The sequence below is a fragment of the Xyrauchen texanus genome, chromosome 36 (genome assembly GCF_025860055.1).
Source record: "Xyrauchen texanus isolate HMW12.3.18 chromosome 36, RBS_HiC_50CHRs, whole genome shotgun sequence".
Classification (NCBI taxonomy): Eukaryota; Metazoa; Chordata; class Actinopteri; order Cypriniformes; family Catostomidae; genus Xyrauchen; species Xyrauchen texanus.
In genome coordinates this window covers 33,448,531-33,475,821 of record NC_068311.1, presented here as the reverse complement: position 1 = coordinate 33,475,821, position 27,291 = coordinate 33,448,531, and the positions used below count along the sequence as shown (strand labels likewise).

The 27,291-nt window shown below is 39.2% G+C and overlaps 1 protein-coding gene and 1 long non-coding RNA gene across 2 annotated transcripts; one reads left to right on the top strand and one right to left on the bottom strand.

Moving 5' to 3' along the window:
• Positions 1-1,303: 1,303 nt before the first annotated feature.
• LOC127629764 (septin-4-like) lies at positions 1,304-24,986 on the top strand. The gene is made up of 11 exons (XM_052106995.1): positions 1,304-3,436; positions 4,296-4,392; positions 4,506-4,592; positions 6,601-6,724; positions 6,986-7,120; positions 7,557-7,674; positions 7,811-7,912; positions 10,534-10,630; positions 11,300-11,462; positions 21,129-21,222; positions 22,504-24,986. Exons 1-11 carry the CDS (start codon positions 3,347-3,349, stop codon positions 22,570-22,572), a joined length of 1,176 nt encoding a protein of 391 aa, XP_051962955.1. The 5' UTR covers positions 1,304-3,346; the 3' UTR covers positions 22,573-24,986.
• LOC127629766 (uncharacterized) lies at positions 18,792-27,291 on the bottom strand. Its single transcript, XR_007968797.1, has 3 exons — positions 27,154-27,291; positions 21,098-21,241; positions 18,792-19,695 (listed from the first exon to the last, which is right to left on the bottom strand). It is a non-coding gene; the product is annotated as an uncharacterized LOC127629766 (long non-coding RNA).

Below are 27,291 nucleotides of genomic sequence, written 5' to 3'. Positions count from 1 at the left end.
ACACTAATGTTGGTTGTCTTTACATTACAATAATAATGTTTCATATAATCTAGATTTAGATATGGAATAAATAGCAATCAATACAAAATCAAAATGTCTCATATATTGAAATCAAGTTATGTGATAAAAGATTTGCTTTGTTTGTGCATTAGAACCACACCAGGCATTTAGTCATATTACAAAATAATTTATTGAGGCCAAACATATGAAGTAATTTTAGGTATAACATTAAAAAACATATTTAGGCAAAACGTAAAAAAAATTATTTAGGCAAAACATATAAAATAACAATATGAACTGAAAAAAATGAACAATATGTGCAAACTATTTACATTAAGAGACAGGAACAAAAAGGACCTCGCGGAAGAGGAAGGAGGGCATTCTGCGTTTCCTGCAGAGCCTGCCGCCTCTTTTTTTTTTTTTTTAAAGTTTACTGTGTGGGGGGGTCCAATTGTTCCAAATTTAGCACAATGGTGCTATTTTCCATTGCCAATTTGTATATTTGAAATTTAACTTTTTCTTTTAAATGAGGCGGCATGCTCTGCAGAAAAGGCAGAAGGCTGAGGAGGAAGTACTCATCAGCGGAGCGTGGCGGTGGGGTTGGAGGTCACGCCAGAGGTTGTGTCAGAAGCTCCAACAGCGTCTGCTCCACCTCCGACGGACCATCCTGGGACCGCTCACGGGGCCGCCGTCGGGCTCTCCTCCTCTGTTGGCCTGTGAAAGCAATACACAGTGCAATGAGAAGGCAGAAAGATGATACCTGATTTTCATGTTCACAGTAAAGGTTAACAATTTAATTGAAACAACAAAATTGTCTAGATATTGTGAGAATACTATCTGTGTCAGTGACATAGACAGTGCTTAAATGCAAGTGTGAAATTGTTTTGAACTATATATCAAGTAATTACAAGTTATACTTCAGACATGTACATAGATAAACATGCAAATGAACAGTAGCTAAAAAGTATGTATGTACTATTGCCTTCACACACCTGTGAGTTCAGCAGCAGGGGCTGAGGGACCAGGGACTGGGGAGACAGGAGAAGAGGCAAGGGATCTCAAAATATCCTCTTCCCCCTCTGATCATTTTCCTCTGTCAAGACAATATTAAATGTTAATACAACACGTTGGTAACAATGATCATAGAGAGATTACATTTCTTCATCTGTAAACAATGACAGCATATATGCCTTGTAATGTGGATTCATTGGAAACACACCAGTCTCTGTCTCCCACGCCGTTTCTCCAGGCTGTCCCTGGTCCTCGAGGTGGTTGTCCTCTCTGATCCGGGCCTCGACCCCTCCATGTTACCACTAGTCTCCCGTGGGGTGACGAAGGGGTCGAGGAATCCCAAGATCTGAGAGTACTTCCACCTCTTCCCAGACCCTGCTGCTGACCCACTCCTCTTGTCCATCTCCTTCCTCTTCTCCTTCAGATGTCCCTGAGGCTCTTCCACTTTTTTCTGCAAAAGTCCCCTGAATAAACAATATCTTGTAAGCAAAAAATGTAGCTGAATATAAGCGGGAAAATAATTGTAAAATAGCGCAAGGCAGCTTGCTAGCTGGTTAGCAGGTCAATAACGTGACTCAAAAGTAGCAGGAAAATAGTTAAAAATAGCTAGCTGCTTAGCAGGGCAATAACGTGACACAAAAGTGAAATGTGTAATTATATATATATATGCGCGTGTAAAAAATATACCCATAAATATTTTGTTCAAGAAATTACAGTGACTGTAGCATTTCTATCGTAAAGAAGTGGACAAATATTAAAGATTAATTTGTATTTACAACTTACCAGGTTGCCCAATCTCCTCACTGACCCTCTTCCAAGCGAGGTCCTTTTTGTTCCTGTCTCTGTAAAAATATGAACTGGAATCGTACAATTCCGGGTGACTGCTAACAGCAACAATTAATTTTTCCTCCATAGCTGTCAGTGATTTTGGAATGAAAGATTCCGAGCGGGAGCGGGAGTTTACCTCACTTTACCTCCTGAGTGACAGCAGGCAGCTAGGCTCCTGATTGGTTAACGCGGCGCGAATTGACGCCAAAGTTCAGATTTTTCAACTCGGGCGGCAGACGCGAATTCGCGTCAAACGCGTGAATGCACCATTCGCGCATAACGCGCGTAACGCGCCAGACGCTCAATTCGCGCAATTCGCGCGAACTTGACGCGCGAATGAGGCGTATTCGCGTCTACCGCGCCGCGCTCTACGCCTCATTCGCGCCGCAGGAATTTTTTACGCGCGTAACGCGTCTTTGCATTGACTTAACATTGAAATCACTCGCGCCTGACGCGCTATTCGCGTCCGGTGTGAACGCAGCATTAGGATACTGCCACACTGAATGCCCTTTCATATGGAACGTTTTTTTTTTGTTGTTGCTTTAAATGATTGCTTAAAAGCAGTGTTCCTTTCATCTAATCTGATATAGTTTGTGCTCTTAACTGTCCAGTGGTACAATTCAATTTGACTTTAAGTACAGAAAACAGTCAGAAAAGCAATTGAGTATTACAGAAATCAATTCATTAATAAACTTTACAGAAGAACAGCATGCAGGATTCATACTTGGATTGATGGATAATTCAAAATGCTTTACATCACTTTGACAGTAAGGGTTTTTCCTTCATTGAACATTTGATGGCAGCTGCCAAAGCTAAATTTCGGGTCGCCGAAGCAAATGTAATGATATTCATTTCAAGTTTACCACTTTTATAAGTGCAAAATATGCTTCTCATTTGAAATGCATGAGTGAAGCCTTGTTTCACTTGAGTGTCACTCGAGCCACATAGACCCCTTTTACACCTGGTATTGAGATGCTTTTTGGGTGATACAATCACTTGTGGTCAGAAATAAATACAGGTCTAAAAGGTTTTGTGGTCACATCTTAAAAACCACATCCAAATCTGGTCAAAAACAACTTGTTTTCTATTTTGGCAGAAAATTATTTTACCACCGTAAACTTTTGTTAGTGCTTGCACAATTTTGTACCTAACCACTAAATATTTTTATTCTGTTTTTATTTATTTATTTTTTTTATACATACTCCCCCCTATTATTAAATCACTTCTTTTGCCCCTGTCTGAATGTTCTGCCCTGACCCCTACAAAAATAATGGTCCCTCCTGACCCCTCATAACCCCAGCACTTCCCTAAGGAAGACTCTGAGGACTCAGAGCTGGAGAACATCTTGGGACATCACCCACCCAGGAAGGGCCACCCATTTGCCCACCATAAGGGCGATAGTGAGGGTGACGGGCATAGTAGGCCTCACACCCCCAGAACACCAACCTACCTGAGGGCTGTCACGGTGCCCAGGGGTCCAGGAGAGTTAGAGCATGAGTCCATACACATGGCTCAGCAGGGTCATCTGCCATCTCCCATCAGCCCCTCCAGACCTAAAAGCCCCTGGGGTCGATACAACCTGTACGACTCTACTGAGGTAATGCAAGGTGGACTAGTGACTGGTAGATAGATTTCAACCAGAAGAAACATGGATTCCATCAATACATTACTGCTTACTCCCCAAACTTCAATGACAATCAATAGTTTTAGACATCTCTAACAAACAAGTACCATGTTATTTGCCCATGCACCATGGTAATAGCATTGTATTCTTTTCTAAGGGTTACTAAGAGGACCATGTGTATACCTTGGTATATGTATATGGTAATAATTTGGTACCATGGTATAGATCAAAATACCATATTATTACCATCTGATACCATCACTGTACCCTGGTACCACCGCAGTACTTATTTGTAAGGGCTCGGTGTACCACTCATGGGATTTCCAAGCTCTATTTTCATTCGTCGTTTTGTTGGTTTTGAATTTGAACCTTATTTTATTTTCTCAGACTGACAACGAAACTACTCTAGATTTCCTCGTACTAATAACGGGTTAATCTGCCCTCAACCATAAAACCGTTCATCTGAATATGTTGTAATGTGTGAGTTCCTGTTAATGCGTATTTTAAAGAGGATTCTGCTGGTGGTCTTCTATATGTTTGTAAATTATGATAGTTAAAGGGTTGAAGATTCCATAAATCCTTTTCGGATTTACGACACTCCACCCCACAACTTTGCCCCTTTCAATTCAAGCCGAAGCCTGGCACTTCTGTTTTGGCTCTCACAGAGCTTTGGTCAGATCTTGCCGGTGTAGGATACATCGACTACACACTGAGAATTGACATTTCTTGTCACTGAATGCCTTTGAATGTGTATTAAACCACCTTTGAGAAAATAAAGTACCTTTCCAGTTACCAGATCACCTTTCTAACACTTCTGTCTCACTCTTGGTAGGATCAAGATAAGGAGTATGTGGGATTTGCCACTTTGCCAAATCAGGTTCACCGCAAAACTGTGAAGAAGGGCTTTGACTTCACTGTAATGGTGGCAGGTAATTTCAACATCATGGCTTTACAAACTTGATCAAATGTTTACGTTGTTTTTTTTTTGCATATTAATTGCAGTTGTTGTGTTGTTGTAGATGATGATGTTTTTTCTTCATAGGAGAGTCTGGTTTAGGAAAATCCACCCTGGTCAACAGTCTGTTCCTCACAGATCTCTACAAAGAGAGAAAACTGCTCAACGCTGAGGGTAAGATTGACCTCTGACTGTTTCTCACATTTGTATGAAGGCCTAAATGAATTATTCACAGACATTCAGTAAAAATTAGAACTTGAAATGTGAAATGTGTAATTGGGGTGATTATTCAAGTAAGGGAATGTCCTTGTCCTGTTGGAAAAATGTTAATTGGCCAGAATGACTTTTTTAAATTCCCCTCAATAATACATTTAGAAAATGTGTTACAATCAGGAAAATTATGTTTTAGTTTTGAAAATAAAAACAAGCTGTCCCCAATACGTCCATTACCATCATGCCAAGCTTTTGGTAATGATGGAAATGAGAAATCACTATTGTTTGTGCTGGATATCTATAATTCAATTCTTTATGAGCAATAGAATTACTACTAGTGAATTATATGTGGAATTACTGTGGAAAAATTCAATTTCAACTAGTAAAAAACAAACTATTTATCTGTAACTGCATTTTTACTATGAATATAGAATTCCGATATCATTAAATTGAAGAGGGACATATCTTGAACCAAATGACAGATTTGAGGATTTTTTACTAGTTGAATTCAGTTGTTGTTGATACCAGGAATGTGAGATCTTTGTGAGATTCTACTAGTGGAAATGCACCTATAGATATAAATAATGATGGCTTTTTCTAGGTGAAATTCCTTTTGGATATCAGGAATGGGTATTCTTTCCATGAGTAACACCATCATTTTTTGATATCAAGAATTTGGAAGCATTTTACCTAATGAAAATTGAAATATAGATGTATATAATTCATATTCTGCACATGATTAAATATCGAAAGGGTTTGCGCTAAGCTAGCGGTTAATTTGCTAGCCAATTTGTTGTGTCTAACTTGTTAGCAAGTCCAAGTTTTATCCATCTTTATCCTGACATTACAAGAAATGTCATTACCATCACACACAATATCAAAACTGCACACTTTGAAGGTTAATAAAAGTAATTATCAGATCTTTCTTTCAGGACATGAAAACATTATTTAACATAGATTAAATGTGGTTTTGAAGAAGTTTCATTTTTCAAGACTTTAAATAGTTAAAAATGGTCCTAATTGAAGAATCTAGAACCTATTCTAGTGGACAAAATTGCACATTTTAAAATTCAAAATCAAGTTGTTTTCTATGATTGTACACACACATCGCTGCCAATAGATGCCGAACATTATGCATACATTCATAGAAAACAATTGTTTTTCAAACTGAACTATTAGAAATGGTGACGTAAATAATGCAGTTTCTCTATCTGAAGCATTGAATGGGCTACATGCAGAGATATGGCATAATTAACGTCGCCATTTGTAATCGTTCACTGTGTGCGGTTACACCAGTTTCATACACTAACCTGCGAACTCATCAGCGTCACTTTGTTCATTCTTGAAGAAGGGAAAAACCTTGTTAACTTTTGTGTGTGCTGTCTGCCACCTGAATTGCATCAACGCGCCCTGCGTTTGATACCTGTGCTGTGTCCTACCACGAAGTGGCGTGGTGCATCTCGTCCGGTGTGCGACCACCTTAAGTGCTTTGTAACTGTATTTCACAGAGAACACTGCACAAACACATGAGCCAAATGCTTATAGCTTGAATTATTGGTTGTTATGTTTTTGTTGGCTGATGAAGACATACTCCGAGAAACCACACTTTGTTCACCCTTGCAAAAAAAATCTTGAGTTCTGACAAACTTGCCATAAAATTCCCACTCATTATTTTAACGCAAATGTTTGCCGGAAGTTTGCAGCTCTTCACCGGTAGTGGTGGACCTGCAGCAAACCTTTGGTGACAACAAAGGTCATTTGCATGTGACAATAATGAGTGGGGAATTTGCAGCAGGTTTGCCAGAACTCTCGATTTTTGTAAGTGCTGTCAATGGAAGAATTTTCATCCTATTCGTCCAGTGGAAGACATTGTACTGATTCAAAGTCTTTGTGCCTACGTGCCTTTACTGTAATTTAAAATGTCCCGATGGTTGCAATGTGTTGATGTTCATGATGTGTGTGTTATCAGAGAGGATCACTCAGACGGTGGAGATCACTAAACACACAGTGGACATTGAAGAGAAGGGTGTCAAACTCAAACTCACTATCGTGGACACACCAGGATTTGGAGATGCAGTCAATAACACTGAATGGTACGGAGCGCTTTGGAGTGAATCTCACAAAAACATGTCCAGATCACACAATTGAATTAAGTGAAAATAATGTCACAGAGCAACAAAATACAATGAAAGAACATTAAGCCTATTTTAGGACCATTAAGCAAAATTGTAAGTATTTGTTCAGTTTTCTTTTGATTTTGGGGTGAAATACAAAAGGTTCTTTACATTTTCACTCATTATTTTGATTCAGTGATGTAATCAATGGTTTTATTGAGTGTTTTTGTGGGTTTTCAGCTGGAAGCCAGTGGCAGATTACATTGATCAGCAGTTTGAGCAATACTTCAGAGATGAGAGTGGACTGAACCGCAAGAACATTCAGGATAATCGCGTGCACTGCTGCCTTTACTTTATTTCACCCTTCGGTCACGGGTATGAGCTTTATCCGCATTATACACACATATACAAACTTCATTATGATGTGTGGTGTAGTCGGTAGAGCTAAGGCCTGGTTTGAGTTCGGAAGGCTTGACCTATTTATCACCATCGTGCCCTTGATCAATATCCCCCATTATCTAGACATTATCCTATATTCCTGTACAATACTGGATTATCCTTTGAGTCATAACACACAGAATGATCCGGACCAGTACAGGAGAGATCATTTATGTATTTACGACCTCTGCTGGATCATCTGTGTCATTGCAGCTGCCTCATGAATGACTTTCATCTTCAAACAGAAATCAAGCCAACTTAAAGAGATTTTGTGGTGTGAAATAACCCATTTGTAAAAGTAACGACACAATGACAATCTCCTTTGTGTCGTTCGTATTGTGTGTTGACGGCTGTCACTGTGTGTTTGTGTCAGTTTGAGGCCTCTGGATGTGGAGTTCATGAAAGCTCTCCATGAGAAGGTCAACATTGTTCCTGTTCTAGCTAAAGCGGACACACTTACCCCGACTGAAGTCAAGAAGAAGAAGATCAAGGCGAGTACTCAAGTGATCAGAACCTGTGATGTGTGTGTGTGTGTGTGTGTGTGTGTGTGTGTGTGTGTGTGTGTGTGTGTGTGTGTTTAAATGTGCTGTGTTCATTTCAGTTTTAAACCCTTCTTGCTCAACACAGATTCGAGAGGAGATCGAGCAGTTCGGGATCAAGATCTATCAGTATCCAGACTGTGATTCGGACGAAGACGAGGACTTTCTACAACAAGACCAGGAGCTCAAGGTTCACACATCGAATTCAGAGCTACTGTTCAAATATATCAAACTTGTATATAATATATTAAGGGCACTTGTACAGAAATAGGTGTCCCATCACTTTTTAATTAAAAAAAGACCAAATCCCATATTTGATTAGAGAATGATTAGTTATGTTAGATTATTATAAAAAAAATGAACATGGCATGAAAAGTAGATTTTAATGATCAATAATTGTTTATTTAACTGGGCCCTACCCTGTTACTACCCTGTTTTTGAAATTTAAGTACCTCCTTTTTGTCCATTTAGTGATTTAAAAAAAAAAAATCTATTTTCGAGGTTGACCGATAGTGGATTTTGCCAATTCAAATAACTAAGGTGGCGGAAAAGACCGAAAACCAATTACTAGGCTTGGGATCAATACCTTTTCCAATCATCGATAATCAGAAGATTTCCCCGATGATTATGGATTTATGTATCAGGATGTTGTCAGATATTAATAGGGCTGCCCGTTGCACAATAGTCTTTGTCTTTGAAACATATTTCTCAAAACAACTTCTGTAAAGTCTTGGCGGCAGGGTATATTTAAGGGTGTTCACACTGGACATGTCTGGTAGACGACATGGTGCGTTCTAAAATAAAGGTACATGCACAGCATGTAGCTCACAATCACCAGAGGCTGCTTAAAATTCTGCAGCACCACGGAGTGCAACACACATAGTTTTCCATTAAATTCGACCCAGAATATTATCTAAAGGACCAAGATTATTTACTCTAGCCATCACTGGACAAACATGTATCTTTCACAGAGCCTACACAATGTATTTTCAGTCTCAAGTACACTGCCTGGCCAAAAAAAAGTCACTGTTTGGCTTTATATAAGCAGATATTTAAGAGCCTATGATTGGATCATTATTGCAGTTATTAATGTGTTTCAGCTGCAACAACTCTTTTAACCCTAACTGATGCAGAGTGTAGCTTCTCATTTCTCGGACCATGTCGGGAGATGTATCCTGTGGTCGTGGAAAAGATGTTACGGTGTTTCAGAAGGGGCAAATTATTGGCCTGAATCAAGCAAAGAAAACATCTAAGGAGAATCGGGTTAAGAACTGTCCAACACATTATTAAAGCCAGGAAGGATAATGGTGAACCATCAGCTTCATGTTTCTTCTTGAATGATCATGATTGAGATCACTCAAACGCTTGAAGTCACATCATAAAAAATGTACAGTAGAACTCACGGCTATGTTTAATAGTGAAAGGAAGAGCATTTCCACGAGCTTAATGTGAAGAGAACTTACAGGATTGGGACTAAACTGTTGTGTGGCCACAAGAAAGACACTTGTTAGTGAGGATATTCAGAAAAAACCTACTTCAGTTTGTTAGGGAGCATAAAGATTGAACGATGGAAAAAGGTCATGTGGGCTGATGAGTCCAGATTTACGTTATTTTAAAGCAATGGGTGCGTCAGGGTAAGAAGGGAAGCGCATGAAGCGATGCCCCCGTCATGGATAGTGCCAACTATACAAGTCTCTAGAGGCAGTGTTAGGATCTGGGGTTGCTTCAATCGGTCAGATCGAGCTCAGCAACGTTATGCGGTCAGCTGACTACCTGAATGTACTGAATGACCAGGTTATCCCATCAATGGATTTTCTGACCTTAACCCCATTGAAAGTCTTTGGGATGTACTGAAGAAGACTTTACGGAGTGATTCTACTCTCCTGTCATCAGTACAAGATCTCGGCCAAAAATTCATGCAACTCTGGACAGAAATAAATGTTGTGACGTTGCATAAGTTTGTTGAAACAATGCCACGACGAATGTGCACCGTAATCAAACGTAAAGGCAGTCCAACGAAATATTAGCGTATGAAACTTTTTTCTCCCAACGCTATTGCGCCAACTGACAGTGAATTACAAAGCATGCAAATAAGGATTCTAATTTAAATGTCAGCTAATTTGAATATATCGATGCCCCAAAAATATGATAAAATGACATGCCGATCAATAATCGATATTTTATGACATGCCTACAGATGAATCAGCCAATAGTGTTTAAATTTGATTTAAAGAATGTAAAAGTTTTTCGTTACTATGATGGGCACAGACGTAGAGGCTACAAGCATTATGAACATTTGGTGGATAATGCGGGACTTTTAACTGTACGAACTTGACATGACGGAGACTTGGCTGTGTTACAGTGTTCTACGTATATATAAGTAGTTACAAAACTACACTTTTCAAAGCCTATATGTCACCAGATGACATTTAATTAGGAATAAGGTTTATTATTATTCACCAGATATGAAGTTGGAGACTCAATGTGTGCTCTGACGAGGCACTATTTTATATACTCTAATTTTACTTTGCATGCTCTCGCTTCTATTTAGATGAATTGATTATCTCATCAGAAGAGCGCCAAACACAGAGGAATAAAATCAACAAAAAGAAAATTTCAGTGTTCATTTTTGCAGATAACAGATAGTTCTAAAAAACAATTACCAGAATGATTAATCAGCAAAACTGATATATCAATCTAATTTAGTTATATAATTTATAGCCATATTTTGCACCCTATTTATGGGAATTGTGGCCTGTAAAGCATCAGTTCAGATGATTGTTTAATTCATGGTCTGTCTTTCTCCTGTAGGACAGTATTCCCTTCGTTGTGATTGGCAGTAACATAGTAGTGGAGGCGAAAGGCAAGAGGGTTCGAGGCCGCCTGTACCCCTGGGGAATTGTAGAAGGTAAAAGCTGATACAGAGTACATGGGATCATTAGATAAACTGTGGATACCAAATTCTTTATTTCCTGAGGTCAAAATCAGGCCTGCTTGAAATCTGTAGAATTTCCCAGAAAACGCGAAACTAGAAAGTCCATCAGCCACAAAGTTGAACACATCCTAACCACTTGCCTGATTTATTATTCATTGTTAATATTTTAACATTTCTATTAATTATTTTGGATAATTTTTTTATTAAGTGTTTATGAATTTTGCCATCTATTCTGTAGAGTTTCCTTTACAATCAGTGCACAAATTCTGTGTGTGCATGTCAAAATACACAAATGCAATGCTATATATTATGTGCTACACATATTTAGGATAAATCACTAGTTGTAGTTGTCCTAAATTGGGGCGAATGTGTAGTGTAGCATTCATTTGTGTGTTTGTACTACAATCAACTGCTTGTACGTATTGCATTTGATCATATTGCTCCATATTTCTTTTTATAAAATGCATAGTTGTAGTCCTGGATCCTGATTGGTCAATACCAAGTCATGCTTAAATGCATGATAAAGTAACCGCTATGACGTGAAACAGCTGTTGAAGAACTACTGTATGTATCACTGCATGGCACCAATCGGGAACAGCTATTAACTGCAGATTCCATGTTGTGTGTGTGTGTGTTTGACAGTGGAGAATCCAGCATACTGTGACTTTGTGAAGTTGAGGAACATGCTGGTACGAACACACATGCAGGATCTGAAGGAAGTGACGCGGGAAATTCACTATGAGAACTACAGAGCGCACTGCATTCAGAGTATGACACGTATGGTGGTGAAAGAACGAAACCGCACGTATGTAGCACCAATTTTCAGAGCTGAGCCTGTGTCTCTCACTGCTTTCTCACTCTATTCTCACTGTCTGCCATAAGAACAGCTTTTTTAGGAATATACAGTAGCCCCAAAATGTATCTGGACACTTAAGTCACACTTAAAAATGACTGGACATTATTGCATTAGATGACAAAATATAAAATCTGTGTGATCTGAACTCAAATGCTGGTGGAGCTCTCCTCAGAACTTACTTTTCTTTTGATTTTTGCTTAATGACTTTTAATCAACTGGCTTCTTGGTGATTTTCAGTAGATGAAGTCAGTTCCCCTCAAGGTCACACAGGTGTCCTAGAATAGTAACCATAGGTGGAGGTCAGCACATTCACTATTGTAAGCCCGTTTATCGGTCCAGTGACGGTCTCCAATAATACGGGTGAAGGTCTCTGCGCGTTACAGTCTTTCTTGTACGCAACACAACAATATTAAATGAAATACATTTTCTCTTATGTATTATCTCGTTATTTCATCTGACTCCATAAATGAAAAAGGTTTTTAATGATATCTGAGTATCATTAAAAGTGAGCGAATGTTTGATTATTCCTTTAACTCTTTAATTATATTTTACCCGTTTAGATTAAGAAACTATGTCGCTTTGAGGTCCTCGCGTGTTTTCTCTACACCGCGGGTCTCACGATCACAAGCGGCCAGTATTGGATCATCAAACAGAGGTAATTGCTATATACCTGAGATCGGTCACATTCGCGTATACACAATCAAAGATACTTCAGTATAGCCCCATGGAATTGCATACACTTGAATGTAACTTAACGTTTTCTTCAGTAGAGGTCACGGCCACTATTACAGATGTAAGTTGACCAACATAACTTCTCTTATAATAGCTTTGGATTGGCCATGCGTGGTTTCCCACGTACACTTATCTGGAGAAACATCAAATTAAAACAGAGGTAAGACACCCAGATTTAGATTGGTCAAGCAGCGTTTGCTGTTCTAAACGGAAATTCCCTTTTGTCTTTGCAAACCAAGTACACTTGAATCGATGCCAAATATTAGTCAGTCACTAATCTGACGCAGACTTGCGGTAAAATACTGAATCATTCAATCTGTTTGGGAAACACAATGTCAGAGTCAGTCAGAATAAAATCAAATGTTGACAATTTATTGACCAGGTAACATAATCAATTCATCAATTCCAATTAGACAGTGATAAGTCAAAGTTAGACATTTTATCAAAACATAAGAAATACGAATTGCAATCACCTGAAATAAACTACAAACAGTAAACTGTTTGGGATCGTCTGATTACAGAGAGCCATGAGCAATGTGTCGCCCTTCCTTAAATACCCAGATAATTCAATATGCTAACCAAATGGTGGTGTCTGTCATTCTAATTAGATTTTGGTCCCCTGTTGAGGGGTTCCTGTAGATTTACATACAGGAGGTATGGAGGATCTGGGGAGGGCACACCTTTAAGGGGCACACCACAGTTCTCATATTTTATAACTTCTTTTTGCTTTTCATTATGGCTGGGAGGATGAGACCAGTTTACCAGGCGCACTGAGAGACTTTAAATGATACCAAACATGTTATAGTTACTTTTTGTACACACTTCACATTGCATAGGTTTTTAGTGAGCTTTAAGTGAGGAGGAGGAGTAAGATGAAGATACTTTAGAAGGGAGGTGTTAGCTGCACAGTATGTTGCATCTCGGATGTTGCTGTTACATCTGCGAGAGAGAGTTCAGATGTTAATTCTCATGAGAGCCTTTTGTTTTCTCGAGGAGTAGCCCAGACTCACTGGCACCCGCCTTACAGTTTTCCCCGTTTGGCACCGTGGGCCACACAAAGGGTTTCCTGCGGTGTCACTTCAGTCTTTGTAAGGTGGGCAGCTGTAAGGGGCTGAGAGCAAGTGCCATGTCTGTTGATAGACCTGATGAGGCATCTGAAGTCGAAACACAGTGTCTGGTTGAGGTTAGCACATGTGTTCAGTTCATAGAGTCCATCAAGGCATTTGTGGCTTGTTCAGTGGACATGTCATTCCATCATGGAGAAACATCTGCTTCTGGTTGTACCTTTAATGATGATCTGACTCTTTGAAGAATTCTCTGCCACCTCCATTGGTGGTCTTCTGGGCAGACCTCAATTAGGTGAAGGAGTTCTCCCTGGCAATGCATATACACCTGAACAGCTTCTTAAATGACCATGTAAAGATGAAACTCTGAAGAACTTAACTGACACAATAAAAGGTTGAGTAATACATGATGAAAAGACAAACAATGAATCAATGTCACCAGTGCGAGTGGTAATCCAGGTCTCAAGTGTGTATTTAAAAATGCAAAGGGGACTAATTAATCTGAATTAATTAAAGGAAAGGTGGCACAGAGTTCAAGGCAATTAGAACATGTATCATCAATATACAATATTACAGTGGATACTAAATTAAAGGAAACATACCACAAAGTCAGTATAACTAGTATTTCCATCAGTGGCAGGCATACTAATTCTATGATTTTAGAATCACAGTTACAGACATATATAATAATAATAACAGTGTTAATTCAAAATGATCTAATGTGTGTGATTTGGTGGCTAAGTCACAATCGATGATACATGTCTATTTTCAAAATGTGAAGTGGATCGATAGAAGCATCTGCATTTCATATCGTCAACTTATTTTATTTTTATATTGTTATTAGCAATGCGTTGGAAACCAGGGGCCCTCTGGTTTGCAACCATTCCAACAACAATCAATTGGTTTGATTTATACGTACGTGGAAATGTTGAAATTTTGTTGCTTGCAATTAGTAATTAAATCATCGATGTGTGACTGTAGCCATGCACATGTCCCATGTATATTACAGTATTTAAAAGGAAAGTTGTAAATAGTGCCTGTTTTATGGAAACAGGTTTGTAATGTCCTATGTGTGAGAGGCTATGTGTATGTGAGAGGCGGGCCAGATCTTCAGTGGATTAGTATCTTCAGAATCTTGGCCATTATTTTGTTCCATGATGTGTCGTAATAAAAGTGGGTGCTCTGTATGTTTAGGAGATGGGTGGAACCTGATCTAGAGCAATTGGTGTTGTATAATTTTTGGTTCCGGTGCTAAACCGGGAGGCCGAACAGATATTTTTGTTTTTGTGGAGCTGTGAGGTTTGAATGGCCTGTTAGATTTGCTTTCGCACCCATCTCCAGCATGGCCAAATTGATGTCCTGGCTTGAGGCCGGGGGATCAGAATTCTTTTTTCATCTGTCCCTCACGACATTGTAACCTGAAATATGAACAACTACAGAAAGAGAAAACAGTTAATGTTGAACCTTTAATTAATTTGCATTTAGACATGTGGTACTTTATTTTCCTCCGATGGTCAAAGCCAAACTGTTACAGACAGCTTTAGTCTCATAATGTATGGTTTGTGCCATCAGGGGGGAGAAACATGTACCATTGCAATGTCCAATGCAAATTTTATTTCAAAGATCAAATTAGACTGAGCATCCTTGGTGAGATCTGAATTACTGCTGATATTTTAGTGCAGTTTGGAGTGTGAAGCACCTTAGGCTGTTCTCACAGTTGAGTCTGTACAGTCTGCTGTTGTGAGCAATATAAGCCCCAGTTCTGCTGGGGAACTTTCCGAGCATTGTTTTATTGCTCCCAACACAGCTCGGTGGTCAAAGAATCGATTCACATTTTTGGTGATGTGTCTTCTGCTTAGCATTTTTTAAGGGTGCTATTCACACGTTTGATCATCTATGACCTATGATCTCGGTGGTCCGTTAGGGTTATGAAATTTTGCCTGATGTTTAGCATTTTACACACAAATATTTTCATTGTCTATCCAGTGGAATGGTTCCCCTGATCAGATTTTAAATTCAATTGGTGCTTCTCAGCGAGAGATGATTTGGTTCATTATCATGTGCCACTGCATTGGTGCACAGCAAACAACGACCGTATACTCCTCCCTCTTGGCACTGAGAAGAGAACCAATGAAATTCAAATCACAAGAATTTTCAGGGCCGGTAAGGTTGTTCGGTTTGCAGTGTCACTACAAATATACATGTCTAATATACATCTGCAACGCCTTGCATAACCTTTCCCCGTCTGTGGCCATGCATGGCCATTATAATATAATGCATATTATAATGTGATTATAATACAACTATATTATATTAAAATAGTATAAATTAGACTGATTTTATCGCTGGTTTCTGGAGGGCTTCTGGAACGATGTATTTATCGTCATAAATCATGCCTTCAGTGACCTTGACTAGTTGGTCCTGCTGCAGGTGCGGTGTCAGCTCTCCATCAGAGCTCCACAGTTCTTGTTGGTACTGTTTTGAGTTAATAGGAATAGTCTGAACCACACTCACAGCAGGAACAATCAGCCTGTCAGGCTGCCATTCATCTCCCTATGGGGATGGAGGCCACATATCCCTATTGGTGATGGTATTTTCCATTATTCCGTTGGCATTGTGGGCCACGCCCTTTTGGCAGTTTTGTTTTTTAAACTCTGTTAAGAAATTTGTGAATAGTTTCAACAGGTCGCTATAGGGCGTTTTTTGGCAATGTTTTGCTTGTTTTCTCAAATCTCTTTCTCTTTTTTGGCAATCTCTTATGAGATGGTTACTCTTTTTGCAATAATGGCATTGCATTTTGCTCTGAGATCTTTGGTTAAGTTTCTCTGGGCCGTTCCCTTCTGTTAACCATTTTGTGGACGCAACACTATGGGGTTTTGATCTCCACCTGTTTTCTATTCTTGAACCCCAGTCTACGATTGCTCTGAACGTGTGTTCGACCGGGTCGACACCATTGAATAAAGCCGTTTGAACTGGGATGCCGGCATTTTTCTTAACAAGCTGTAGTAATGCGTCATGGTCACGGTTTGCATTTTCTAGGCCTGAGTGTTCTTTGTATGTTACCCATAACCGTTCAGCATACGTTTCAAATGACTCATTACTGGCTTGTTTGATTTCAAATATTTTTCTCCAATCTGCATGTGTCGGTCCCCTCATGTCTAATAATGCCTGTTTTAGACGCTCGTAGATAATCTCGTCGGTTTCGTTATTGTCTCGGTTCATAATGTTGCCAGATTTCATCTCTGTGGTTAGTTTTGGTCTGAGCTCCTCAGGAATAGTGAAGAGAGCTATTTGCCAAACGTCTCTAATTTCTAATTTGTACACCGTGGCCTGTAACATCAATGCTTCCCAGTAGGGTTGAAACGGCCCTTTTCTCGGCATAATTCCTACGACCTGTTTATGTCTACAGCATTCTTCGCATGTTAACGGGCGGCTGATTTTTGTGATTTCATCATCCGCGTTCGTCATGGTTTTAAGCACAGCGACATTAACTGATTTCTTTGGCAAGTCTTTCGATTTTGTTCGAGTCTTTACTGAGCTTCGCAGGTTTGGTTCTTCAGGCCGCAGGTTCACAAGAGCTCGGTTACGAGTTTCTCTCTGTGGCCTGTCTCCTAACGCGGCATCGTCATCATCATTTTGAGTCTCTAGCTCAAAGGTTTTATCCAGTGCTGCTCGTTTAACTGCAGCTACTGGAAACCCGGATTTATCGCAGCAATCTTCGAGAGCAGATATGTAATTTCTGCCGGTTTTAAGTTTTCTTTGAATTTGATCAATTTTTGTTGCCATTTCTTCGCGTTGTCTAACCCACCCCTGTTGCTCAAACGCGAAGGCTTTGACTTGTGCTCTTAACTTTTGCAATTCGTCAGATCGCAATCTTTCGATTTCTTTGATATTTGCTATTGTTCGTTCGTTCTCGGTTATGGTCTCGAGGTCGTTACGACGAAGCAAATAAACAATTGCAGCGGGAATGTTACTGTATCTTGATTTAGATTTCAATTTCGCACCCTCAGCAGAATACCAGGATATTAATTCTTTGTTGCTCCACTTTAATTTTAGTCCCTTGTCGCTTAACCGAACAAGGAGGTTTTTTAATTGCACACCTAAAATATCCATAATTTCCTCACCTACACCGCTGCTGTGCTTTCCCTGGAAAGACATGTTTCCAGTCTAATTCTTATGCCCACCGGAGTTTTCGGTCCCGGTCTTAATAGATGTGAGGTGCAAACAATCTTCCCTCAACACTTCTAAAAGGCAAATAAGACTGACTTACCACAGCAGCTGGAGATAGGTGAGAAGATCAAACCTCATGTCCCGGGCAGGGATCAAGTTGAATATCGCGCTGGAAAGACGTTGCTCGTCTGGTTGCGAGATCACGGAAGGGCTGTCACCACTTTGTAAGCCCGTTTATCGGTCCAGTGACGGTCTCCAATAATACGGGTGAAGGTCTCTGCGCGTTACAGTCTTTCTTGTACGCAACACAACAATATTAAATGAAATACATTTTCTCTTATGTATTATCTCGTTATTTCATCTGACTCCATAAATGAAAAAGGTTTTTAATGATATCTGAGTATCATTAAAAGTGAGCGAATGTTTGATTATTCCTTTAACTCTTTAATTATATTTTACCCGTTTAGATTAAGAAACTATGTCGCTTTGAGGTCCTCGCGTGTTTTCTCTACACCGCGGGTCTCACGATCACAAGCGGCCAGTATTGGATCATCAAACAGAGGTAATTGCTATATACCTGAGATCGGTCACATTCGCGTATACACAATCAAAGATACTTCAGTATAGCCCCATGGAATTGCATACACTTGAATGTAACTTAACGTTTTCTTCAGTAGAGGTCACGGCCACTATTATAGATGTAAGTTGACCAACATAACTTCTCTTATAATAGCTTTGGATTGGCCATGCGTGGTTTCCCACGTACACTTATCTGGAGAAACATCAAATTAAAACAGAGGTAAGACACCCAGATTTAGATTGGTCAAGCAGCGTTTGCTGTTCTAAACGGAAATTCCCTTTTTGTCTTTGCAAACCAAGTACACTTGAATCGATGCCAAATATTAGTCGTCACTAATCTGACGCAGACTTGCGGTAAAATACGAATCATTCAATCTGTTTGGGAAACACAATGTCAGAGTCAGTCAGAATAAAATCAAATGTTGACAATTTATTGACCAGGTAACATAATCAATTCATCAATTCCAATTAGACATTGATAAGTCAAAGTTAGACATTTTATCAAAACATAAGAAATACGAATTGCAATCACCTGAAATAAACTACAAACAGTAAACTGTTTGGGATCGTCTGATTACAGAGAGCCATGAGCAATGTGTCGCCCTTCCTTAAATACCCAGATAATTCAATATGCTAACCAAATGGTGGTGTCTGTCATTCTAATTAGATTTTGGTCCCCTGTTGAGGGGGTTCCTGTAGATTTACATACAGGAGGTATGGAGGATCTGGGGAGGGCACACCTTTAAGGGGCACACCACAGTTCTCATATTTTATAACTTCTTTTTGCTTTTCATTATGGCTGGGAGGATGAGACCAGTTTACCAGGCGCACTGAGAGACTTTAAATGATACCAAACATGTTATAGTTACTTTTTGTACACACTTCACATTGCATAGGTTTTTAGTGAGCTTTAAGTGAGGAGGAGGAGTAAGATGAAGATACTTTAGAAGGGAGGTGTTAGCTGCACAGTATGTTGCATCTCGGATGTTGCTGTTACATCTGCGAGAGAGAGTTCAGATGTTAATTCTCATGAGAGCCTTTTGTTTTCTCGAGGAGTAGCCCAGACTCACTGGCACCCGCCTTACACTATCAACATGTTCTACTAACGGTTGACATACACAAGGTGTCACAATACCTTCAGTCATAATTCTGAACAATATGTGTATTGTTTTATCATTTCCAACCTTAAAAACTTCTTTTTGTGACATTTTTTGTTTAAAAAGTGTGCTTGTGCCATTATTCCAAATACATTTTTTGCATTTCCATGAATATGGATATGGCGGACCAGGAAACTGGGGTGAAGGTCATGGAGCTGGACACATACTGGAGACAAGCTAAACACTGCAGACCAGCGGACTCAGGTGGAGCCAACAGACAACCAGGAGACCACAATGGTCCGGCGGATGACCAGGAGACCATAGGGGATCCGGGAGACAACCAGGAGACAACAAGGGTCCGGCGGATGACCAGGAGACCATAGGGGATCCGGGAGACAACCAGGAGACCAAAGAGGATCCAGGGGATGACCAGGAGACCAAAGTGGATCCAGGGGATGACCAGGAGACAAAGAGGATCCAGGGGATGACCAGGAGACCACAGGGGATCTGTCAGACAACCAGGAGACCACAGGGGATCCGCTAGATGAACAGGAGACCATAGGGGATCTTATGTGAGGGCAATTCCAAGGCAGGGAATCAGGCTCAGTCAAGGAAATGGGGGACTCAGTCAAGGGCAATAGTAATAGGAGGGATACAATTGGAGGAAGCAATGGCAATGAAAAGCCAGGAAACTAAGGCAAGGGCAAGGCAATGGGGGACTCTGGCAAAGAAAAAGAAACTAACAAGCAGGGAATGGAGGGGCCTCCATAGCAGGGACCTCCGGAACCACTAGGAAAGCTGCAGCGGCAGAAAGCACAGACGGAGCTGCATTATTGGGAATCTCATGGGTAAAGACTGTTTTGAGTGGAGAAGGCATTTCTGCCATCACAACAGGGGCCAATGCCTTTCTCCCCCTCCTCTTCCTAGTGTTCGCTGCCTACGGTGGGGAAAGTGTGGAAGGAGAAGCTGAGCCTTAAAGTATAATAAATATACTCTAATAAGTAGAGTACACATTTTCCTCCTGACACACAATTTGTTTGGCTTGTTAAGACTGAAAAAATGTCTCCCCAATCAAACACATTTGGGCTAAGGTGCAAAATAGCTCCGTAATTCTCCTCTATGGAGTCAGTTCCCTGCTGGAGAGACAGGAGTTTCATGACTACTACATCCATTATTTAGTCAGTCTTTCTGTAATAATTAAGAGTCTGGAAACATGAAGATGAGGATCTAGGTGCAGCCTTTATTGAAGGCCTCGAAAAAACACAAGACACCAAGAAACACAACTGGAACACAAAACCAAGACAGCCTTAAATGGACAAGAACTGACAAAGACACAGAGAACATGTGGGAATACAGTATATATACACAAAGACTAACAATGTTAACAAGTTTAGTAACAAGACGTACCTGGAACAAATCAACAAGGGAAACTGGAAAAAAGTGCAGGACTTTAAAATGAAACAACACCACACAATAAACCTAGCGCCCTCCTCTGGACGCTAGGGAATGTGCCATATATGACAAATTTTACATAATAAAGTAACATTTATTTTGTAAATATTTTTAAACTTCAATTAAAATTCATAGTTACCTTGGTAAAATGGTTGAATGGTTAAGTTTAGCAAATCCAATCAACACTACGATTGGTGTAAAAATGGCGAAAATGGAATGAGATTATTTACTTGGGTGTTGGATTGAGGTGTACTTTTCACACATAATTTTACCATATAAAGTAATGTAATTTAAACAATGCAATTTGACATCTTAAATCCCCCAAATGTTCTTTGGAGAAAGAATTTGTCGCTATAAAACTTATTGAAATGCCAATGTGTACCCTATTCATGGACCATGCCTTTTTGGGACACTGTGTATATTAAAATGTGTATATTATTTATTCACATTTCACATGCACTGTATATTTTAAGATATTAAGAAAACTTACCGAATGTGTGTGTGCTTGTCTCTCTGAGCAGCAAACTGACCCGGGAGAGCATCACAGACTTCCCAATGGTGACCAGTGCCACGGACAACGAGACGGAGAAGCTGATCCGCGAGAAAGACGAGGAGGTACGGCATTCTCCATGCCCTTCGAACATGAACAAACACACAATGGAGACACTATACTGTAAAAAGGCACTGTCCTTCAGATGAGATGTTAAACCGTGGTCCTGACAGTCATTGGTCACTAAATCCCAGGGCACTTCTTGTAAAGAGTAGGGGTTTAACCCCGGTGTCCTGGCCAAATTCCCCCATAGCCTCTTATCAATCATGACTTCCTAATAATCCCCATTCATTAATTGGCTGTATCACTCTACTCTCTCCTCTCCACCAATAGCTGGTGTGTGGTGAGAGTACTGGTGCATTATGGCTGCCGTCGCATCACTCAGGTGGATGCTGCACACTGGTGGTGGTTGAGGAGATATTCCCCTGTTCACCGTGTAAAGCACTTTGAGTGTAGTGTCAGAAAAGCGCTATATAAATGTAACGTTCATTCATTCATAGCTGTGCAGTATGTGTAAACCTCACTCCCCTGGCCTCAAAAGGCACACTAGTGACTGACGCTAGTAGCTGTAGCCTTTAGCCTTCTCGTTAGCATGGCCAACTCTCACGCCGGCTGAAGCCGGTTCGAATCCTGCTCTGAGCGGGTTGAGCAGGACTGGTGTGAAGTTTAAGGGGGTGAGTGTAAAGGGAGCCAGGTAGTACATGATAGCTGTGTGGTATGTCTCGCTCCCCTGACTTCAAGAGGTGCACTAGTGACTGACTGACTGCCGGCTAATGCCAGTTCAAATCGAACAGGACCCATGTTTCCATTTATCACAGTATAAACATCCCACCCTGCAGTCTACACCCCTGGACCCTTGTGAAATAAAAGTTGTGAAAATAATTTTTATCTAAAGAAGATATTAGCCAATTCATTTTTGACATTTGCCAAATTTACTTAGCAAGCTATATCTTCTGAACGATTTGACGAATCAAAGTTCTTTTCATAACTTTTTGTCATGAGGGTCTCTAGAAGGATTTTTTTTAATTATTATTTGAGCCAAGGGCTACACTGACACTTCACTCAACACACTTTAATCTATCTGGCAGCATTGACATGTGGAAACCACTTTATGCGAAAATGTAAATGCTTATTTCTTTCTTTGATTTTGGGGTGAAATGCGACATGGACTTGTTCTTGACAGGTTTCGTTAGATTCACCCCAATACTCCCTTTAACTTCCCAAAAGCTGACCTCACAACAGTGATATATCAATAATTATCTAGTTTTCCCTCGATCACGGGACTCATTGACCGGTTAGTATCGATTTATCAGTTTCCCCTTTGTTTGGTTGTTCTTGTCTTGCAGTTGCGACGGATGCAGGAGATGCTGCAGAAGATTCAAGAACAGATGCAAACGCAGAAAGAGGCATATTAACTATGTGTCATTGTGATCTTAAGCACCGCCCCTGACCACACCCACCAGAGTCACCCCTCCCCCTCCAGCAGCTTTGCAGTGATGTCTGTTTAAAGATTTCGGCATTCCGAAGCCAGCAGAACTGGACCGCATTGCACACGACGACGGTGTCTGCGAAGACGCTGTATTTGTGCGATCAACAAAAACAAGCCACGATTTGACCATTCCAGAAACCGATAGTAAATAATCTACACTGGTGAATTTCATGAGAACATGGCGGATCACAAATCTCCCAGAAAATCTAAAGAAAATATCGTTGAATTTCACGACCATTAAGATTTTTTGCCATGTGACATTATTTTCTGAACAATTTATCACTTTTTTTTAATTTCTTTTTTTATTCCCAAACATGAATGAGAATTAAAAAAAAAATTGATATTATAGTTTGGGAATAACTGTATTTAAAAAAACAAGAATATTTATAACTTGTTTTCTGTCCTGCCTTTAATTTATGCAGACATTTATAATGTCATGATACTCTAGTATCCATAACCACAAAATCATGATTTCTAGTCCTTTATTATTGTTATGTTTTACTACAAATACCATAGTTTAACTTTCTGCAAGGAAACATAAAGCTTGTTGTGAGGGAAAATAAGTTCCTGTAATGATTACTGTAACATTTATCATTCTGTTTTTTTATAGATTTTCATTATAAATATCTGCATAAGTTCAAGGCTGTACAACAACTTATTCCTTGCTGAATTTAAATAATATATCACAATATCTTTCCTTTTTTTGCATTAAAGTAATAAGATTGTGATTTTATTTTTTGTACATATTACAGTAATGGGAATTTTGTGGGTGAAAAATGATCTGGACACATTAACGGGTTCCATAAGTATTCTTAGTATTCTGTGGTGAAGTGGGTTCCACCGCATGCTAATTGTTAGCTAGCAAGCAAAAAAAATAAAATTGTCATTTGTTACCTTTTGAGGAGAAAAAAAATTCTTAGATAAACTTTTTTTTTTTTTTTAGAGAGAGAGAGAGAATTGTATTTATTCATTCATTTTTTAATTATTTTTTTTTTGAGAGAGAATTTTATTTGTAATTTTTTTTAAAAAGATGTTTTAGTTAATTAAAAAAACATTTGAGAGAGAAAAAAATATTATAATTTTTTTGTTGTTGATTTTCTTTTCTTTTCTTTTCGTTTTTTTTTTTTTTTTTTTTTTTGAGAAAGAGAAAATAAATATTTGTATGACTCAGGAAGGCACTAAGACACCTAGTGAATTGTTTTTTTTCCACAGTGCGTTTCAGGGCTTCCGTATGAGAGCATTCTTATACAGAATAGTTATATATCCTAAATGAATGATAGAATAAAGGCTTTTATTCTGTGAAGGATGTTCTGGTTCAGGGGCCGGTAAAGACAGAAGCCTTTTAACCACTTTGCTTGTTGTCCATTATGTGTTTGTACTTCCAAGATTGTTTTATAATGGCTCAATATCATAGGATAGACGCAGGGAAATAGTAAAAAAATTCTCCAATGTATACGTTTATTTGTACAATGTTCGTTAACTGCATCTGATGTATTTTGGTTTTGTTTATTCAACACCGCAAAGTTGCATCTAATGGCACAATTCCTTTATTTTCTTATTGGAAATATAAAGTGATATTTTTGGAGAAAAGCTGTTTCAGGCCTTGAAGTTGAACTGATTCCACAAGTGCATGTTTAATGAAGAGAATGAAAGAAGGACATTTGTGATATGAATATACAGATGTTCTGTTATTGTGACTGGGATGTTCATAGTAAAGTTCTACACTTATAGACATGGAGTACGTCTACTGGGATAGATTTTCTTTGGTATTTTCATCTATTTTCTTTGGTAATGTTGGTGAAAAGATGTGTTATTTAAGTCGTTGCGATCGCTGTTTTCGGTAAAAGAGCTCAATGATGAACACTTTTACTATAGATGCTTATTTTCTATTGTTACACTTTCTTTCATTTTTGACATAAAAGGATATTTAACAAATGTTAAATTGATTGATTGTTGGGTTATGATGTCTTAAGTCCTGGATAATATTTCTATTCATGGCCTTTTCAAACTGTTGTAGAAATCTAATAGAAGTATAGTACAGTTTGTTTCAGGTACACCGTTAAAGACATCGAAACACTCGACTTGTTGCTTTTTTAAATATTTTCATCTTATTTTTCTTTTTATATTTTCTGTTTATTTTGGTCTAGAATGAGCAGCTCAATTTTCGTTATGACTGATTCTGTTATTCTAATAATTGAATTGCTTCTCTTTGTACAAACTTCACTGCTCTCTTTGATTTTGTATTGGACTGAGGACGTTTTTCCAATGGCTTCCATAAATGCATTAAAAATATTGTTTAAAGGATGAACTGAATATGTGAAGTTATCTATCACTTTTAAACTTGGTAATAAAGTCAATTAAACATTAAAAAGTGCAAATATTGTTATATTATAATATAATACAAATGCTAAAAAGGCACACCGTTATTGACCAGAAAAATAAAGTTAATAGTAGGTTGTCAGACTATATGAGGTTAACTGCCACAGTCTATTTTATGCTATCCAGCTAAGTTCAAAGAACACAAAACAATTCATGAAACATGCAAAAATATCAAACAGTAGATTTGGTAAACAAATATTACAAGAAGTACATAGTTGTGCATTTTTAACCTCCTGAGACACCACATCCACATGCGTGGACATTAGTTTTTTGGATTAGTTATAGGCTATACATCATTTCATTTAAACCAACTGAAATTAGGGCTAAACTCTCATGAATCGAGTCATGTGATAAAACAACACGCCAATGATCTCAGCGGAGTTTGTGTTTGGGAGAAACACCAACAAATCTACATTTGTTAAGAAACCGAATTACGTTTTTACATTGAAACCTGTTTGAGTCTCTAGTTTCATCCAATATACCATTTTTAAAAATGTGAGTGATGTATAGTGAAACAACACGCTGTTAAACACAATGACCATGTGTGTGGACCGTTTGCTCATATAAAATATCCAATATTCACTCTACATCATCACATTGAGTCAATAGATGCATCCAAAAACTGATAAATGTGTCTTTCAGAGGCGTTAAATGGAGCTAGGATGAAAATAAGATTTCAAACTGTTCTGAGACCAGTGCAGACAGACAGCACACTGGAGGTTAAGTCATGCACTAAATAGGGAGCAAGGGTGCATCCTATAGCTCTCTATGCAGTTAAGTGCGTTCACTCCTAAAATCTGATCAAATGTTCAGTTTCAGGCTGCAGATGATGTTTGGATCACTCAGTGATCATCAGTACATAGATTCACCATTTATAATGGATCATTTTATTTATATATATTTTTTTGTGTATTGTCTGTAACGTTTGAATGAACACAAATAATCAACACTCCTGGAAACATAAACAATTTGATAAAAAATAAATCTGAATGTCTATAGCTTGGTATCAGTGGCATAGCCAAGGCCCACCCAAGTTAGACCCAGGCCCACCCTGAATATTAGAGATTACTATTTGATTTCAAACGTATATTTTTTTTGGTTTTGTTTATGGGGGGGGGGGGTCCCTTTTTTCTCCCAATTTGGAATGGCCAATTACCAATACGCTCTAAGTCCTGGTGGCGTAGTGACTCGTCTCAATCCGGGTGGTGAGACGTCAATCTGCGCATTTTATCACGTGGCTTGTTGAGCGCATTGTCATGGAGACATAGTGCGTTTGGCTTCACGCTATTCTCAGTGGCATCCATGCGCAACTCACCACGCGCCCTACTGAGAATGAACCACATTATAGCAACCTCGAGGAGGTTACCCCATGTGACTCTACCCTCCCTAACAGCCGATTGGTATAGACGCTGGCTACCACCCCTGGAGTTCGCTAGTTCTCTAGTTTGAATCCAGGGTGTGCTGAGTGACTCCAGCCGGGTCTCCTAAACAACCAAATCGGCTGGAGTCACTCAGCACACCCTGGATTCAAACTAGAGAACTAACAAACTCGCCTCAGAGAACTAGCAAACTAGAGAACTAGCAAACTCCAGGGGTGGTAGCCGGCATCTTTACCACTGAGCTACTCAGGCCCCCTGAAAAGAAACATTTGTCTTACCCCATCCATTTTCATTGAGGCACACCCAAAAGTAATTTCCTGGCTACGCCCTTAAAATTTCACAACTTAGTCCCACTGTCCACATATGTGGATATACATTTTTAGGAAAACTGTTTGGTCCAAAAACATTATTATTATTATTATTATTATTATTATTATTATTATTGTTTTGCATGTTTCTTAGGGGCTACTATCTACAAATCAAAAAGAGGAATGGAAAATGCACACAGCAGTCACGCTCGGGTCCCAGGAGATTTAAAACACATATGTCAACCTGCCCCGAAATATACCCTGAGAACATAGTTGAAATGTTCGGTTAAAACCTTCCTTCATTATATTGTTTAATCATGTCTGAATGCATGCCAGTTGTATTGTGTTGACTTGTTTAATCAACAGGTATAGCATAGTATAGAAGAATTCACAAAAATGACTCTTACACGATGTACAAAACCAATGCTAGAGAAGACTCACCTTTGTGTAATGGGACATTTGACTCGAATCCTTACAGTTAATCAGACACAGACCTTGTAAAAACTACCCCGTGTGACATCACATCACATGTCTCTCTTGTGTGCACAGGGGGGCAGTAAAACTGCACCAGTCCTCCTG